Source organism: Vombatus ursinus, unplaced genomic scaffold, assembly GCF_900497805.2.
Source record: "Vombatus ursinus unplaced genomic scaffold, bare-nosed wombat genome assembly UNPS02008996.1, whole genome shotgun sequence".
Taxonomy (NCBI): Eukaryota; Metazoa; Chordata; class Mammalia; order Diprotodontia; family Vombatidae; genus Vombatus; species Vombatus ursinus.
The window spans coordinates 8,061,085-8,077,554 of NW_020948774.1; the positions used below are offsets into that span (position 1 = coordinate 8,061,085).

At 41.1% G+C, this 16,470-nt stretch overlaps 1 protein-coding gene across 3 annotated transcripts in view; it reads right to left on the reverse strand.

Moving 5' to 3' along the window:
- The window catches only part of SEPT9 (septin 9), a 342,062-nt gene that overhangs the window by 189,764 nt on the left and 135,828 nt on the right, over positions 1-16,470 (reverse strand). Inside the window, exon 1 of one of the 3 annotated variants that reach the window (XM_027850048.1) lies at positions 5,618-5,847. The exons of the other annotated variants lie outside the window; for them this stretch is intronic. Coding sequence (XP_027705849.1) covers positions 5,618-5,672 — 55 coding nt within the window. The 5' untranslated portion in view covers positions 5,673-5,847. Of the gene's footprint in view, positions 1-5,617; positions 5,848-16,470 lie in introns of those variants that run through there. 3 annotated transcript variants of the gene reach the window in all.

Consider the following 16,470-nt stretch of genomic DNA (forward strand, 5'->3'; position numbering starts at 1 on the left):
ATGCCAGGTTATAGGTAGGCCCCTGCTGCTCCAGTTCATCTGTCCCAAAAAGAAACAAGTAAAAGGCACATGTTCACCCTTAGGCTGCTGAGTAAATTCTTGAGTCCTCATTTGGGGGAGTCCTGTCCCTTAGAAAAATGATCACATGTTCCAATTTATCCAGAGACAACTGGTCAGTCAGGGCTCTTCAGGTGACCACTTTAGGGTCCCAAGGTCAAAGATTTTACTTGTTTCTGAAGTCTCCCCCAAAGAATCTATTGTTCAGTACTTTGGTGTTATGATCCAAGAGTTCCACTTCTTGAATAAAGGATTTGCTTTCTAAGAGGCCACTTAAGAATAATTTCCTCCTCCCAATCAATAATAATAATAATTAATAACAGTTGGCATTTACATAGTGCTTTGAGGTCTGCCAAATGTTTTGTATGCATTATTCCATTTGATCCTAGGGACAACCTTATATGATAGGGTCTAAAAGTATTCTCATTTTATAGATGAGGAAACTGAGGCCCAGAGAAATCAAGGGACTTTCCCACAATCACCCATCTAGGAAATGTCTGAGGAAAGATCTGAATCTGATCATCCTTACTCTATGTCCAGCACTATGCCATACTATCTTTGAAGAAACAAAAGATTTAAGAGCTCCATGGCTAACATAAATATACAGAGGCAGTTTTCTACAATTTGGCTCATAAATGCAGTTGAGAGACTCAAATTCTGTTCATAGTTCTGTCACTTACTAGCTATGTGGCTTGAACAAGTCCCTTCTTATCTCTATGCCCTAGTTTCCTCATATGTGGAATAATTATTATCATTATTAATAACATTTACATAGCACTGTAAGGTTCGCAAAGTTTTATATACAACCCTGTGAGACAGGTGCTATTATTATTCCATTTTACAGATGAGAAAAGTGACTTGCCTAGAGTCACTCAGCTACTAAGTGTCTGAGGTAGGATTCAAACTCAAGCCTTTCTGACTCCAAGTCCAGCATTCTATCCACTGTTCCACCTAGAATGAGGAAATCGGACTAGCTCAGAGGTGGGCAACCTTCAGCCTCGGAGCCACGTGTGGCCCTCTAGGTCTTCAAGTGCAGCCTTTTGACTGAGTCCAAGTTTTACAAAATAAATGTTCCTTCTATTAAGGGGATTTGTTCTGTGAAGTTTAGATTCAGTCAAAGGGCTGCACTTGAGGACCTTGAGGGCCACACGTGGTCTCGAGGCCGGAAGGTTCCCCACCCCTGGACTAGATAGTCTCTAAATCCTATAATTCTCAGATTCTTGTTGTCTTCTTCTTGGATCCACCTTTTAGAAAACAAAATAAATGGCCTCTCAGAAGAGGCCAATCTAGCCTTTCCTCTTCCACTCCCTTATCCCTTCCCAGTTACCATAATCCAATCTGTCTTATACAATACCACCAGATTGTTTTGGGGGGGGGGGGGGGAAGGGGGAGGGGAAAGGTGGGGAAGGGAAGGAATGGGGGGAGGGCACAAACTGGTGATTTATTCCATATGAAAAACTCTTAGGGGGCAGCTAGGGTAGTATAGTGGATAGAGCACTGACCCAGAGTCAGGAGGACCTGAATTCATATTTGACCTCACTAGCTGTGTGACCCTGGGCAAGTCAATTAACCCCTATTACCTCCAAAAAGAAAAAAGAAAAACTCCTAGTTTGGAAATTTCATCCACAGATGCAGACCTGTAAATCATCAACCAATATAACTAGGATACTGAGAACTAGGGGCACCAGGAGGTTGATTCATTTGCTCATGGTCATATAGACAGCATGCATCAAGAGATGAGACTTGAATCCCAAGTTTTCCTGACTCCTGTCTACTACTCCAAACTGCCTTTCCCCAGAATAATCTTCCTCAAACACCACTTTTACCCTGTCATTCCATGATTAAGAATCCTTGTTCTCTGTGTCCTACTGCATCAAATCTAATCTCCTTCAGCCCAACATTTAAGACCCTCCATAATCTGATCTTGCTTTACCTAGACAATACCTTTCCTCAGTGCCCTTCACTCTAGTTAGAATTGTCTCCCATAATGTCTCCCAAACATAATATGCTCATTCCCATTTCCATGTGTTTCCTCTGCTTGGAATGCCTTCCTAACTCCTCTTCAGCAATTCATCCCACACTGTCTCCAAGTCCTACTGCAATGACCACCTGCTCCATGAAAGTATTTCATGGAAGTTTAGTGACTTGAATTCTAATCTTACCTCTACTACTAGCTGGTTAAGTGAGCCCAAGAAAGACACTAATCTCTTCTGGGCTTCAGTTTCATCATCTGTAAAATGGGATTGTACCAGATGATCTCAAAAGCACCTTCCAGCTCTGAGCCATGGTTCTATGATTCTATTGAAACCTTCTCCTTCGCTCATCTATAGCCCTTAAGAGTTGTCTCATCACACTCAGACCATGCACTCTATCTACTATCTACTGATCTCTTTGATTATCTCCTGAAGACAAAACTGTTTCATTTGCTCCTAGCACAATGCTTTATGGAACAGAACTAGATCGTATAGTATGCGGAATTGTTTGTCCTTTAGTCATTACGTGTATTTTTTCCTTGTTCTCTCAATATATTGACTGCCTTCTATTTCTTCAGAGAAAGCATCACAAAGTGGCGAGTGCTAGATCTAGAGTTTAATCTGGCTTGATGACTTACTACGTGTGTCACCTAAGTAAGTCACTCCATCTCTGTGGACCTTACTTTCCTCATCTGAAAAATGAGAGGGTTGGAAGAAATTACCTCAAAAGTTCTGTCCAGTTCTAAATCTATGATCTTATCCCTCCATAGCACCAATAATAGTGCTGAATATATAGCAATGCTTTATTTTCCCTCCTCTTTGTTGTTATTTTTGTTTAGTCATGTTCAATTCTTCGGGACCCCATGCGAGGTTTTCTTGACAAAGATGCTGGAGTAGTATGCCATTTCCTTCTCCACCCTGTTTTACAGATGAGGAAATTGAGGCAAACAGGGTAAAGTGACTTGCCCAGGGTCACACAGTTCATAAGTACACGAGGACAGATTTGAACTCAGGTCTTCCTGACTCCAGGCCCCATTGTGCCACCTAGCTGCCTGGAGTTAAAGGTACTGGGTTCAAATTATGGCTCTCTTACTACTCATACAATCTTGTTTCCTTATATGTAAAATGAAAGAGTTGAACTAGCTGATCTCAAAGGTCCCCTCCAGCTCCAAATACCAAGTTCCCATGAAAAGAGCTCCCCAACTACTTCACAAAAGCTGTCTCTTAAGAGGTTACATCCTTGGACTGTGAGGCAGGGAGGCATCCAAAGATACCTGGCCAACTTTCTCCAGAAATCTCCAGATTTCTCCAGAAATCTTTACAGATTAGAATTTGAGGGGCAAACAAGCTAGGAAAGGGCTTTGCCCTTCTAGAGGTATCCATTCATTTCCAGCCAGCATTAGCCCTAATCACAGGCCAAAGAGGAAGTCAGTCACCTATGACAGGATGTGGCAAAGCCACTCCTACCCCAAATCACTCCCCCACTAGCCTCCTATAGTACCACCTTTCCTTCCTATTTGGCCTGGAATTCCCTGGGCTTAGACAACAAAAGCAGGCAGTTAGTACAGGGAAGAAAGGGAAAGAGTGGCCTTTTCAACTAGCCTGTTCCTATCAGCACAGATTAGAGTAAGACTCAGTCTGTTAGAGAAGGAAAGTGCCATAAAGATCTGTGAGTACCCCCCCCACCCTCCTCCCTCTCTCCCTTGGTTTACAAATAATGAAAATGAAAATTAAAGAAGCAAGTTCTTATGTCCAAGGCCACAGAACTAATTAGTGGTAGTCAAGTCTGGAACCTAGATCTCTGGGCATCCATTTTATTGTTCTTTCCACTGAACCACTAATGCAAGTAAGTTGCAATAAGCAGAAGGTGATAATAACAAGTTTTGCACAGGCTGGGAGACAGAATGAGGCAGAACTTGGGAAGGCAGGTCTGAGTGATAAGGTACCCAACCAAGGCTGACTACCACAGTAAAGGAGGAACTGAAGACCAACTTTCCCTATTTTGCAATTTTGCCTCCAGATCCAGAAATTCCCCCGTATTTCTGCTGATGACTAGTGGTACAATCCTCTCAGAAAAAGTACCCACTTCACTGACTCAAAGTAATACATGTCAATTTTCATGATTAATACAGTAAGCCCCCACTTTTCCTTTATTACAACTACACCACAATTTCTCTCAATCCCTGCAGTTTCTTCACTCCCCTTGCCCACTCAGTATCCACCAGGCACTTTCCAAGTTAGAAAACTACTGATGAAATTCTGATTGACTGACTTCACTATTGACTTTGTCACAAGGCAATGGCCAGGAGGTACCTAAGTCAGATGGATTATAGCTTATAGGATTTAAAGCCTAAAAGGGACCTTAGCTGACTCTAGTCTAAACCCTGTATTTTTTAGATAAGGACACAGTCAATAACTTGCCCAAGTTCACATAAGTAGTAATGCAGTAGATCTGGGATGGGTACCAGATCTTTCAATTCCAAATAGAATGTTCTTTCCACTATACCACGTTACCTCCAGGCATAATCCCAGAAACGATTTATTAAAAGGCAGGGTAGGCAAAAAGTAGAGGGGTTCTGTCATCATACCACCCAAAGATCTCTCCAGACTCTTAAAAACCAGTGGGCCCTCACGCTTGAAAACTAGCGCACACAGATACCATAGAGAACTGTGGGGTGCTACCTACTTAGAAAACTTCTCATTTATTTTCAAGGATTTGCAACTTCCCTGCGAGAAAACAGATAAATTGACAAGAATACATATCTGTACAAGGATTGGACCACAGACAAATGGTTAAACACAGACGCACACTAACAGGTATTGAAAAACTTGGAAACTGGTATTTTCAGACCGGCACACACTATCCCTCCCGCCTTCGACCCCTTCATAAGGGATGGGTCGGCCTCCAAATCCCAACTTCCAACCAGAGCCTTGGGGCGACTGCGCAGTGTGCTAGCCCAGGATGAGAAACCCTCCAGCTAAGTCCCTGGTCCAGCCCGGGGAATGTACATCCCCAATGCCCAAAAAGCACAGGAACAATTCTGAGTCCAGCAGCATTCCCCCAGGGCTCGAACTACAGCCCCCTCAGCTCCCAATCTCAGCAGCAGCTGAGTCCTGGAGCAGAGTGGAGGAGGGGAAGAAGGGGGAAGGGGAAAAGAAAGGGGGAGGGGGAGACAGAAGGTCCAGGACCCATGCAGATTACTCCTCTAGATGCCAGCTAACAGAGTAGAAAGCAGAAACGTAGAGGGGATAAGAACCTGGTAAGAGTCTTGGTGTGCACACCGCTGAATCCAGTAAACACACAAAACCAGCAATAAAACAGGGGAAAGGAAACTAGACAGTTTGTAGAGGGTGGAGAACAAACATATGGGTTAAGTGTGCCAAGTGTGTGCCTATCTCCATAAGGATCTAAGTGTGAGTGCCTCCTTCAAGCCCCCTGCCTCCTCACGCATTCCCAAAGCCTGGGCACGGAAGATCGGGTCAGGCTCCTCTTTGCCCACTCCCCCATTGGAGGGGCTGTGGGGCCTGGCGGGGTTGGAGCTGGGGGTGGGGGTAGACTATATGGAGTTGAGCGGCCGGTCACCCACCTTCGAAGTCCGAGATGATCCCGTCCAGCTGTGCATTGACCGTGGGGTCCGACATGTTGACTCTCGAGAGACGTCTAGAGACTGGTTTGGAAGAAGCCTTCACCCTCACCCCCGGCCGAGCCCAAAGCGCTGGCCCGGGGGCTGGCTGCCCAAGATCCTTGCAGTACGGAGCTCGCTCGCTCGCTCGCTCGCTCGCTCTCTCCCGCTCACTCGCTCTCTGGAGCGCCCCTCAGCCCACCGGATCCGGGTGAATGATTGCAGGAGGAAAGCGGTCGCCGCCCCGCCTCTCCCTCCTCTCCCTCCCCTCCCTCTCCTCCCCACTCTACAGCCCAGCCTCCTCGCCCGTCTTGCAGACGCGATCAGATTCCCGCACCAACAGCCCAGCCCCCTCTCCTCCGCCACTGGCTACTCCACCTGCCAGTCAAAGTTGCCCCGGACCCAGGGGCCGAGAGATGGAAGCCGATGCGCGCCAGAGCCCACCAAGTCGCCAGCTGAAGTAGGGGATCGGCTAGGAACACTGAGGATGAGCGCGGGCTCTTCTGTTGGGGCACATACCACCCCACCCTTTCCCCTGCTAAGCCAGGCCGGGGTCCTGGAGATGGAAATGGGGAGACAGTGACCCAGAGCTCGGCCCCCCACTCCCTTTTCCCCCCTGCCCATAAGCCTAAGCGCCGCCTGCCACCCCGCTGAGGCCAGATGTGGGCGGATGTGGAGGAGCAGGCCCCAGACCAAGCGAGGGACTTTGGGGCGGGAGGGAGTGTGGGGAAAGGACGAGTAGGACAGGGGAGTCTCTTTAACCTGGACTTGCCCCTCCAGAAGTAACCTTGGCGATGGGGTTTTTTCTCTTAACAAAACTGCAAAGTTAGGAACAGTAGGAACAGAGCTTCTCCCTCGTGCTAAAAACTCTTCAAAAGGGTAATTATGCTGGAGGATATAAACTCATATCGACTTCATCCTTGTCCATGAGTGAGGGGGAAAACTTTTCCTGTGAGAAGGAAAGATCTAGAGGTCAGTTTGGTATGAGCCTACAAGCAGGCAATTCACTGGAACAAAGTACAGGACATAGTACGTACACTATTCTATCCTATAGCTGAATGTCCCTGAAACCTGGCAATGCCACGGCTGTCTGCCAGGGCCTTAGGTATGGGGCTGCCCCATTGCTAGAAAAATACTGAGAGAAGAGATGCTTCATTTAAGGCACCTTGAAATTCGTATTGAAATCTGCCAGCTGTTAGTGTCATCACTCTCAAATTACCAGAAGTTTACTTATCTGTAAACAAGGTAACCCACCAGGGAGAAATACAAGTTTCTTATGAGCAGGGACTGGGCTCTCTTCTCTTCTCTGTTTCCTCCTTCTCTCTTCCTCCTCCCCCTACCCCTCCATTTATTTTTCCCCCAGACACCTAATGCCTTGAATGCAGTAGGGGTTTTATTCGTGTTTGTTGAACCTAATGGGAAGCTCCCTAGATAGCACATTCTTGTCTCTTCTAGCTGCTTCTCCTTGCCTCCTAGAAGCACAGCCAGAAATAGGGATATACATATTGGGTAGCTTTTCAGGGCAACACTAATGGGGTTGGAATAAGAGAAACTTTTAAACTACATAATACATAATACATAAATTCCTGATGCAAGAAAATTGTACTCTCTATGGCATGAAAGTATTTATTTTTGTGATAAATCTTAAGGCTAAGAACCTCTGATGGACAATAAGGTGGTAGGGAACCTCTCCAAACTTTCAGAATCTACCCAAGGTGCACAAATCCCTTATCCCACTTAAGTGTATTGATTATGCTTTTCTGTGACATTTCTAGATACAGATAGGCCCCAAAGCCTATTATTAACACAAAATCAACACAAACACACACATGCACACAAACACATTGTTGCACATGGGAAGGGGTTTCTGAGGCAATCTACAAACAAGAAGCTTTTTCTCTCCGCAGCCACCATTCTTGAACCCAGGCCCAAGAGGTACTCGGCCCACCAGCATCATCCCATACACATATACACTCCTTCAGCTGTCGGGAAGAAAGCCCTTGTAACAGAGAATGGTGAACCAAGAAAGTCACTCCATCAAACTGCCTCCTGAGCGGTTATACTGGGTCAAATCATCCATGTACTGGGAAAAAACCTAAATTAGGTATCAGAAAGCCTACATTCTAATCTCAGCATTTCCAGTGACAACTGTGTGACCATGGACAAGTTATTTGCTCTAAACCTCAATTTCCTGACCTGTTAAAATAAGAGGGATTGGATTTGATCTGAGTATAGCAGATATACTTATTTGTCCAGAAAGACTTGGACTTTTCATTTTTAATGCAATCTTGTTCATAGGTCACCTTTATTTCCCAAAATATCTTACTTTCTCACCCTCTCAGAGAGCTTATAACAAAAAAGAAAAAAGAAAAAGATATTTCATCAAAACTAACCAATGCATTAACCAAGGTAAACATTATGCCCACTGTTCCACTACCATAATACCCCAATACCTCTGCAAAGAAGAGAGAGGAGTGTGTTGTCATATGTTTTCTTCAGGGCTAAGTTTAATTAAAATTCTACAACAGTCAGTTTCCATTGTTTTGTTGTCCATCTTTCCATATACACTATTTTAATCAATGTGGATGTTATTTACCTGGTTCTGCTTACTTTTCTTTGTATTCATTCATTAAGTCAGAAGACAGGGGAATATATTTCTCTGTATTCTTTATATTCATCTTTTCTTACAATACCATCTGAGCATCTTCTTTGCTATTACAAAAAATACTGCTATAAAATTTTTGGGTGTATATACAGCCTTTTATTTTATCTTTGACTTCCTTGGGGTATATACCTAGGTGCATGATCCTTTCAGTCAAATGGTATGAGAATACTTTAGTCACTTTTTTAGCATAATCCAAAATTGCTTTCTGGAATAGTTGGTTCAATTCACAATTCCACCAAGAGTGACTATTCTCATCTTAGCCAATTTTCTGGTTCAAGGTAAAACCTTGACATTGTCTTGATTTACATTGCTCTTTTTAATTATTAATTTGGAGTGGTATTTCATATAATTGTTAACACCGAAGTTTGCAATTCTTCTTTTGAACAGGCTTGAAATACTTTGCTGGAACCTATATTTGCTGGTCTTGGAAGCTTAGAAAACAGGTTTGGAATAACCTTGGAATAAAAGTGAGGGAACAAAGAGATATTCTGGAGAAAAAAATTAAGCTTCTATCCAAAATAAAAGAATTTGAATGTAATGAATGAATTACCATAGATCGTAGAATGTTAGAGCTGGAAGGGACATAAGGGATCATTTAATCCAACTCCTTCATTATTCAGGTGGGCAACAGAGGCCTAGCAGTTTATTGATTTGCCAAGAGCACCAGGCAGTCAATTATTCAGTCAATAAATATTTATTAAGCATTTATGTGAAAGGAACAGTATAGCCCTAAAGGTGTAAAGAAAATCAAACACACAGTCCCTGGACTCAAGGAACTTACATTATAAAGAGGAGACAACATACAACCAATTTATATACAAGTTATATACAGTGTAAATAGACAGTAATCTCAGAGAGGTGCTACCCACGGGAGGGAATGGACAAAGGTGTGATTTGAAGCCTGGGAAGCCTTGGAGGCAGATATAAGGAGTGAGATCATTCCAGGCATGGGGAACAGCCAATAAAAAGGCAGAATTGAGAGATGAAGCTTCATGAAGAATAGTTAAAAAGTATCGCTAGATCAAAGGGTACATACAGAGGCAAAACATTCAAAAAGATGAGAAAGATAGGAAGGTATCAGGTTATGAAAAGCTTTAAATGACAGAGGAGTTTATACTTGATCCTAGAATTAATAAAAAGCTATTAGAGTTTACTGAGTAATGGTGGGATATGGTCAGACCTGGGCTTCAGGAAGATTAATTTGACAGCTGAGTGAAGGAGACTGAAGAGGGGAGAGTCTTGAGGCAAGAGACTGGACAGAAGGCTCTTACATTAGTCCAGGTAATAAGAGCCTGCAGAAGGGATGTGGCAGGGGCAAAAAAGATAAGAGATGTTGGGAAAATAGAATCTAGAGTACTTGACAACAGATTGGATACAGGAAGTCAATAATGACACAAAGGTTGGAAGTTTCTATAAATGAGAGGATGGTGGTACCCTTAAAAGTGCCGTCCTCCAGGGAAGTCAACAATAACACAAAGGTTGGGAGCTTGGATGATTGGGAAGATGATGATACCCACGACACTAATAGAGAAGTTCAGGCGAAAGGGTTTAAAAATGGAGAAATATTAATTGCTCGTGAGAAGGTCAAGCCAATATAATAAAAATGACAATTCTACCTAAATCGATTTACTTATTCAGTGTCATGCCAATCAAACTACCAAAAATTATTTTGTAGAGCTAGAAAAAAATAACAAAATTCATCTGGAAAAACAAAAGGTCAAGAATATCAAGGGAATAAATGAAAAAAATGTAAAGAAAGGCAGCCTAGCAGTACCAGATTTCAAACTATATTACAAAACAGTAATCATCAAAACAATCTGGTATTGGCCAAGAAATAGAGTGGTGGATCAGTGGACTAGATTAGGTACACAATACACAGTAGTAAATGACTCTAGTATTTGATAAACTCAAAGATCCAAGCTTTGGGGGCAAGAATTCACCATTTGACAAAAATTTCTGGGAAAATTAGAAATCAGTTTGGCATAGGTATAGACCAACATCCCACACTATATACCAAAATAAAGTCAAAATGGGTAAAATTATTTAGACATAAAGAATGATATCATAAATAAATTAGGGGATCATAGAAAATTTTACCTGTCAGATATGTGAATTAGGGAAATGTTTATATCCAAACAAGAGATAGAGAGGATCATGAGAAATAAAATGGTTAACTTTAATTACATGAAATTAAAAAGATTTTGTACAAACAAAACCAATGTATCCAGAATTAGAAGGAAAGCAGGAAATTGGGAAAGATTTTTTGCAGCAAGTTTCTCTGATAAAGGCCTCATTTCTCAAATATATAGGGAACTGAGCCAAAATTTATAAAAAAAAAAAAATAAAAGCCATTCCCTAATTGATAAATGATTAAAGAACATGAACAGGCAGTTTTCAGAAGAAAAAATCAAAGCTATCAATAGTCACAGGAGAAAGTGCTCTAAATCACTCTTAATTAGAGAAATGTGAATTAAAACAACTCTGATTAAAACACCTCATACCTATCAGATTGACTAACATGACAGAAAAGAAAAATGATAAATGCTAGAGAGGATGTGGGGAAATAGGTACACTAATACACTGGTGGTGGAGGTATGAAATGGTCCAACCATTTTGGAGAACAATTTGGAACTATACCCAAAGGGCTATAAAACTGTGCATACCCTTTGAAGCAATTATAAAAGATAAAACATAATTTTAATTACATGAAATTGAAAAGCTTTTGCACAAGCAAAACTAATATATCCAGGATAAAAAGAGAAGTAGCTTACTAGGGAAAAATAATCTTTGTATCAAATATCTCAGCTAAAGGTTTGGTATCCAAGACAGACAGCTAATGGAAATATCTAAGACCAAAGTCATTCCAAAGTCAAAGGATATAAACAAACAGTTCTCAAAAGAAGAATTGCAAACTATTAACAACCATAAAAAGGAATGCTTCAAATCAGCAATATGAGAAATGCAAAGTGAAGAAAACCAAGATAATGTGATGACCACTATGAAATAAAGGAAAATAATATTACAGACTTTAGAACTCTCCTCAGAGCAATAACCAATGTTGACTTGGGAAGACCGATGGTGATACATAACACCTGCCTCTTAGCATAGAAGATATGGAAATGTATGGAGTGAGGTATAAATTTTCAGGCATGGCCAATATGCTGATTTGCTTTACTTGACTCTACAAATTTGTTATTTGGGAGGATTCAAGCAATAAATGTCAAGTGCAATAATGGAAACAACAGAAATTTCATTCATTTAAAAAAAAGCATTGGATTTGAAATCAGAAGATCTGGGTTCAAATTTTGTCTCTGCTGCTTACTATCTATTTAACCTTGGTCAAATTACTTAACCCCTTTTGGACTTTAGTTTCCTCATCTGTAAAATGGAGGGCTGGACTTGATCTCTAAGGTCCCTTCTGGCCTTTCTAGTTCTAAATCTTATAATCCTATGACTTTCATAAAGTAGGAAAGGCTATTACCCAGGATCCCAAGCCATAAGGCAGAGTTTGTAATCCTTCCTTTTTAATCCTTTAGAAGTCTAGAAGGTACAGCTTACCCTGCAAATGTCCAGCTCCTGCTGGTTGAATCTAATTGGAATCCTAATCAGCTAGCTCTCCCCCATATAACAAGATTCCCCTAATTCCTCACATGCTCATCACCTGTCCCTCCAAATGGGTAAATGTAGGAAATATATGACATTTTCTCCTACATGCCATTATAGGACTCAGAAGTTTAACCCTGAATGGGACTTTGGATCATCTCTTCCAATCCCTTCAATTTACAGAAAAGACAGCTGAAAGGGAGAGAAGCCAAATGGGCTAGAGTTTAACTAAAGAAAATATGGCCAGTTGTGTTGGGGGAGGGTGACATTCCCCACAGAGGGGCAGAAGTTGGGAATTTATTCTTAATTTTTTTTTTAAGCAAATGAAAATCTGGTCCCCTCCTCTAAGAAAAATGGTTGCTCCCTTCCCTCATGATTTGAATTTTTGCAGCTATTTTCAGCCAAGTTGAGTTTGTGGATTTGGGAGCTGCAAAACCACAGACATTTCAGATACACACTCACGCCCTTGTCTGCCTAGGATACTAAGTTTCCAGAATGTAACTGTCACTTCCATTAATAACATATTGATTTTTTCCATATAGGCCCAGCTGACTCTCTCTCAGCATGGGGGCAAGTGGACCTAAAGGACCAATGGAACCCTGACCACATCATCTATAATCCCTTTATTTTATTTATTTATTTATTTTTCGAGGCAGTTGGGCTTATATGAGGGTTCCCCCAATTAGTGTCAAGTGTCTGAGGTCCAGATTTGAATTCAGGTCCTCCTGACTCCAGGGCTAGTGCTGTATCCACTGAACCACCTAGCAGCCCCCATCCCTTTATTTCTTCAGTATATGAAGTAGAGGTGTGAAATGTTGCTGCTAAAAACTCTGCCTAATAACATGACATCATTTCAGTATACCAGATCTCATTTATTCAAGCCATCCAGTATTGAATGCAACATTACTCTTCTGTGCTTTTATAAATCCACCTTTTCTGTGCCAGGCCTAACTCAGTACAGTCCAGTAATTCAGATTCCGGATTAGCATATAATGAAATCCTAATGGACCATAAAATGGAATAAAAACAACTTTACTGATTATAAGACTAAAAATAATACAATTCTTGGTTAGATTCAAATAAAGCCTTGAGCAATGGGCAGTAACCCTGGGGGACAATGGGAATTCACCAAAGCCTCCATATAGGCTAGGCTAGCCCTACAGATAAAATTTACAGATTAACCAAGTCCCAAGGATGGCTTCCTTACTTCTTTAAAGGAAAACTACATCAGCCTGTATAAAATAAATGTTATTCCTATCACACCATTCTTGTCAGCATAGAAATATATTTATTACTTTTGAGTAGAGAAACCTGGTGCATAATTTTTCCAGCTGAATTTAAAATATCTATTGTGCATTATCAGCTAATAACTGCTTATTTCCATGATAAGCTCTAGACCTTTATAAACCTTATTGCAATGATCTCTTATGGGCACCATTAAAAGAAAAAAAAGGCAAGAGTGATCCAGCCTTTCCAGAACTGCACCAGTCTGAATTCCAAAGTCCATCTACTCCTTCCATTTGCATGTAGTCCAAGCCAGATTAACTTTAACCATTCTATACAGATCTAACTGGCCTTAGAAATCTTTAAAAAAAAAAAAACATAACCCAGTTTCTCTCAGGAAACTACCCAAGAGTAGCCCAACCACTTAGAAGAAATTCTTCCTTGTATCTAAAATGCTGCCCATTGTTTATACCACTCTTTCTTTTTTCCCTCTTCAATGGAAATAGCTCAGCATCATCTTTATATAATAAAATTATCTTCCACATACTTTAGTGCTATTAACTTTCCCACTCTAGGACCCACTTTAATTCTGTAATCATGCAATCACAGGATTTTAGAGCTGAAAGAGACTTCAGCTTCAATCAGTTCAACGTGGACCTGAACGGGGATCCCTTCTACAATGTACTCAACAAATCCAGTCTTTACCTGAAGAGTTCCAATGTGAGGGAGCCCAACAACTCCTGAAGCAGCCCAATTAGATATGCTTATTGATTTAGTGTTTGAATTGCTGTTTGAATTCTCTTTACTCTGCCCTGGTCCCTATTTAGGTCCCAGAAATCCTTTTACACAACTGAGTAAAATTTGAGACTGCAGGTAGAAACAATATTTACTTTACGTAGGCTGGGATATTGTTGCTGTTCAGTCATGTCTGACTCTTCATGATTCCATTTGGGGTTGTCTTGGCAAAGACACTGGACTGGTTTGTCATTTCCTTCTCCAGCTCATTTTACAGATGAGGAAACTGAGGCAAACAGGGTTAAGTGACTTGCCTAGGGTCACACAGCTACTAAGTATCTGAGGCCAGATTTGAACTCAGGAAGATGAAACTGCTTGACTCCATGTACAGCACTCTATCCACTGTGCCACCCACCTACTTTTACCCCCTAGGCTGGGATAGTTTTACTTTAAAGAAGCAAAAAGGTCATCTTCAGGATTTTATTAAATTTTTTTGCCTTTTTGGTGAGGCAACCAGAGTTAAGTGACTTGCCCAAGGTCACATAGCTAGTAAGTGTCATGTGTCTGAGGCCAGATTTGAACTCAGGTCCTCCTGACTCCAAGGCTAGAGCTCTATCCACTATGCCACTTAGCTGCCCCAGAATTTTATTGTTCTAAAGGCCTAATCTAGCCTATTTGGAATCAGGACTCTGCAGGCTTTAATGGAATTCTGAAGTCCTATCTAGCTCTAAACTTATGATCTTACCCAATGAACTCAAAGGTTCCATAACTATGATATCCTCTATTTAAACAATAAATTCACCTCAGGCCATGGCTATACACTGATGAGTTCAGTAGTTGTACCCTATGGAAGGAGAGTTCATAGAAACACAGAACTTGAGACTTGGAAGTAACCCAACAGCCATCTAATCCAACCTGTTTAGGAAAGGAATCTCCATTATAAATATCCCATGAGTAGACAAATGCTTGCACTGTGTAACTTCTGGTGTAACACAAAGTTTTTAGCCTAAATATCCCCCAACAATAAGAATAGGTTCTCTAATAGTATGAATGGGTGTCTATTTTAACCATTCAATTAGGTTAGAGAATTACCTATTGATGCCCCTATTAAACACAAATACTTTATGGGAGATGGTAAAATATTAACCCATTATCACATAGCAGACAGAAGAGCTCTCAGGTGCCAGTGGATACAGTGCTAGACCTGAAGTCAGGAAGACCTGAGTTCAAATCAACCTCAGACACTTACCAGCTGTGTGACCCTGGACAAGTCACTTAATCCTGATGGTCTCTTAAAAAAAATGAGAAGGTTGGATTAGAAGATTTATCCTCATGAGTTCAAATTCAGCCTCAGATACTATCTATGTGACCCTTGACAAGTCACTTAACCCTATTTGCCTCAGTTTCCATATCTGTCAAATGAACTAGAGAAGGAAATGACAAATCACTCTAGTATCTTTGCCAAGAAAACCCTAAATGGGGTCATACAGAATCAGACATGACTGAAATGACTGAATAACAACAACAAATCAGACTAAGAATCAAAATGGCTGGGTTTTAGTCCTGGCCCTGACATCAACTCACTGTGTGACCTTAGTCAAGTCATTTTTGTCCCTGGGCCTTGGTATTTTCATCTATCTAATGAGTAAACTAGATTACATTACTATGTCTACAGTCTCTTCTAATCACCTATAATTCTGTTAGCTCGGGGTTGAAGCCTCCCTATTTGGCTTGGTTCTTTGACTGCATGAGAATACTTTTTAACTAAATTAAACCATTAGAATTAAACCATGTGAACAGAACTTGTACATCTACTTGAAATCAATAAAAGCCATTTTGTAAGAGATTTGGTCATGCCCTTCGCAATCTATATTAAAAAAAGGAAGCTATTTCAGAACCAAGAGGAAGATATTCTGAGCATCTGGATTTGTGAGGTTGGAGTAGTAAGCACGGCATTTCTAGCATATCTTTGAGAAGTAAAGTCATCTGAGCCACAAAAGAGAAGGGAAATATTGAGGATAGTCATTAGTTCTACAGAAATCTTAGAAAGGAAGACCCAGGCTAAATTGTCAGCTCTTTCCCCAATTTACCCTCTCAATGGCTGTGTGTGTGTGTGTGTGTGTGTGTGTGTGTAAGCTAATATAACTTACTGCTTCATTACTCAAATGTTTCCAGTAAGTTGGACTTACCCCAAACACAAAGAGGTCAGGGACTAACTGAAAATAAATATAAAATTTAAGGTTAGGCATCGAGTTTAACCTCTGCCTAGGTATTGGGAATTTTCCTAACTGGGAGCTCAGATTAGTTGTAATTGGGCTGAGAACTTTTCCTCTAAAATAAACCTTCTGAGAACAAAGAGAGAACAAAGTGGATCTTGGGGGCCATTATATTGCCCTCTAGGCGTAAAATGAAATAATTAAGCTAATAACTATAACCAGATGTTATAGTTCTTTGATTTATCATTCTATAAATGTGACACAGTAGAGAGGAGGGGAGCATTGATTTAAAGTTAAAGATTTGGGCATGAATCCTAATTCTGCTATTTGCTACCTATATGAATTTGGACAAGTTGCAACCTCTTTGAACTTCA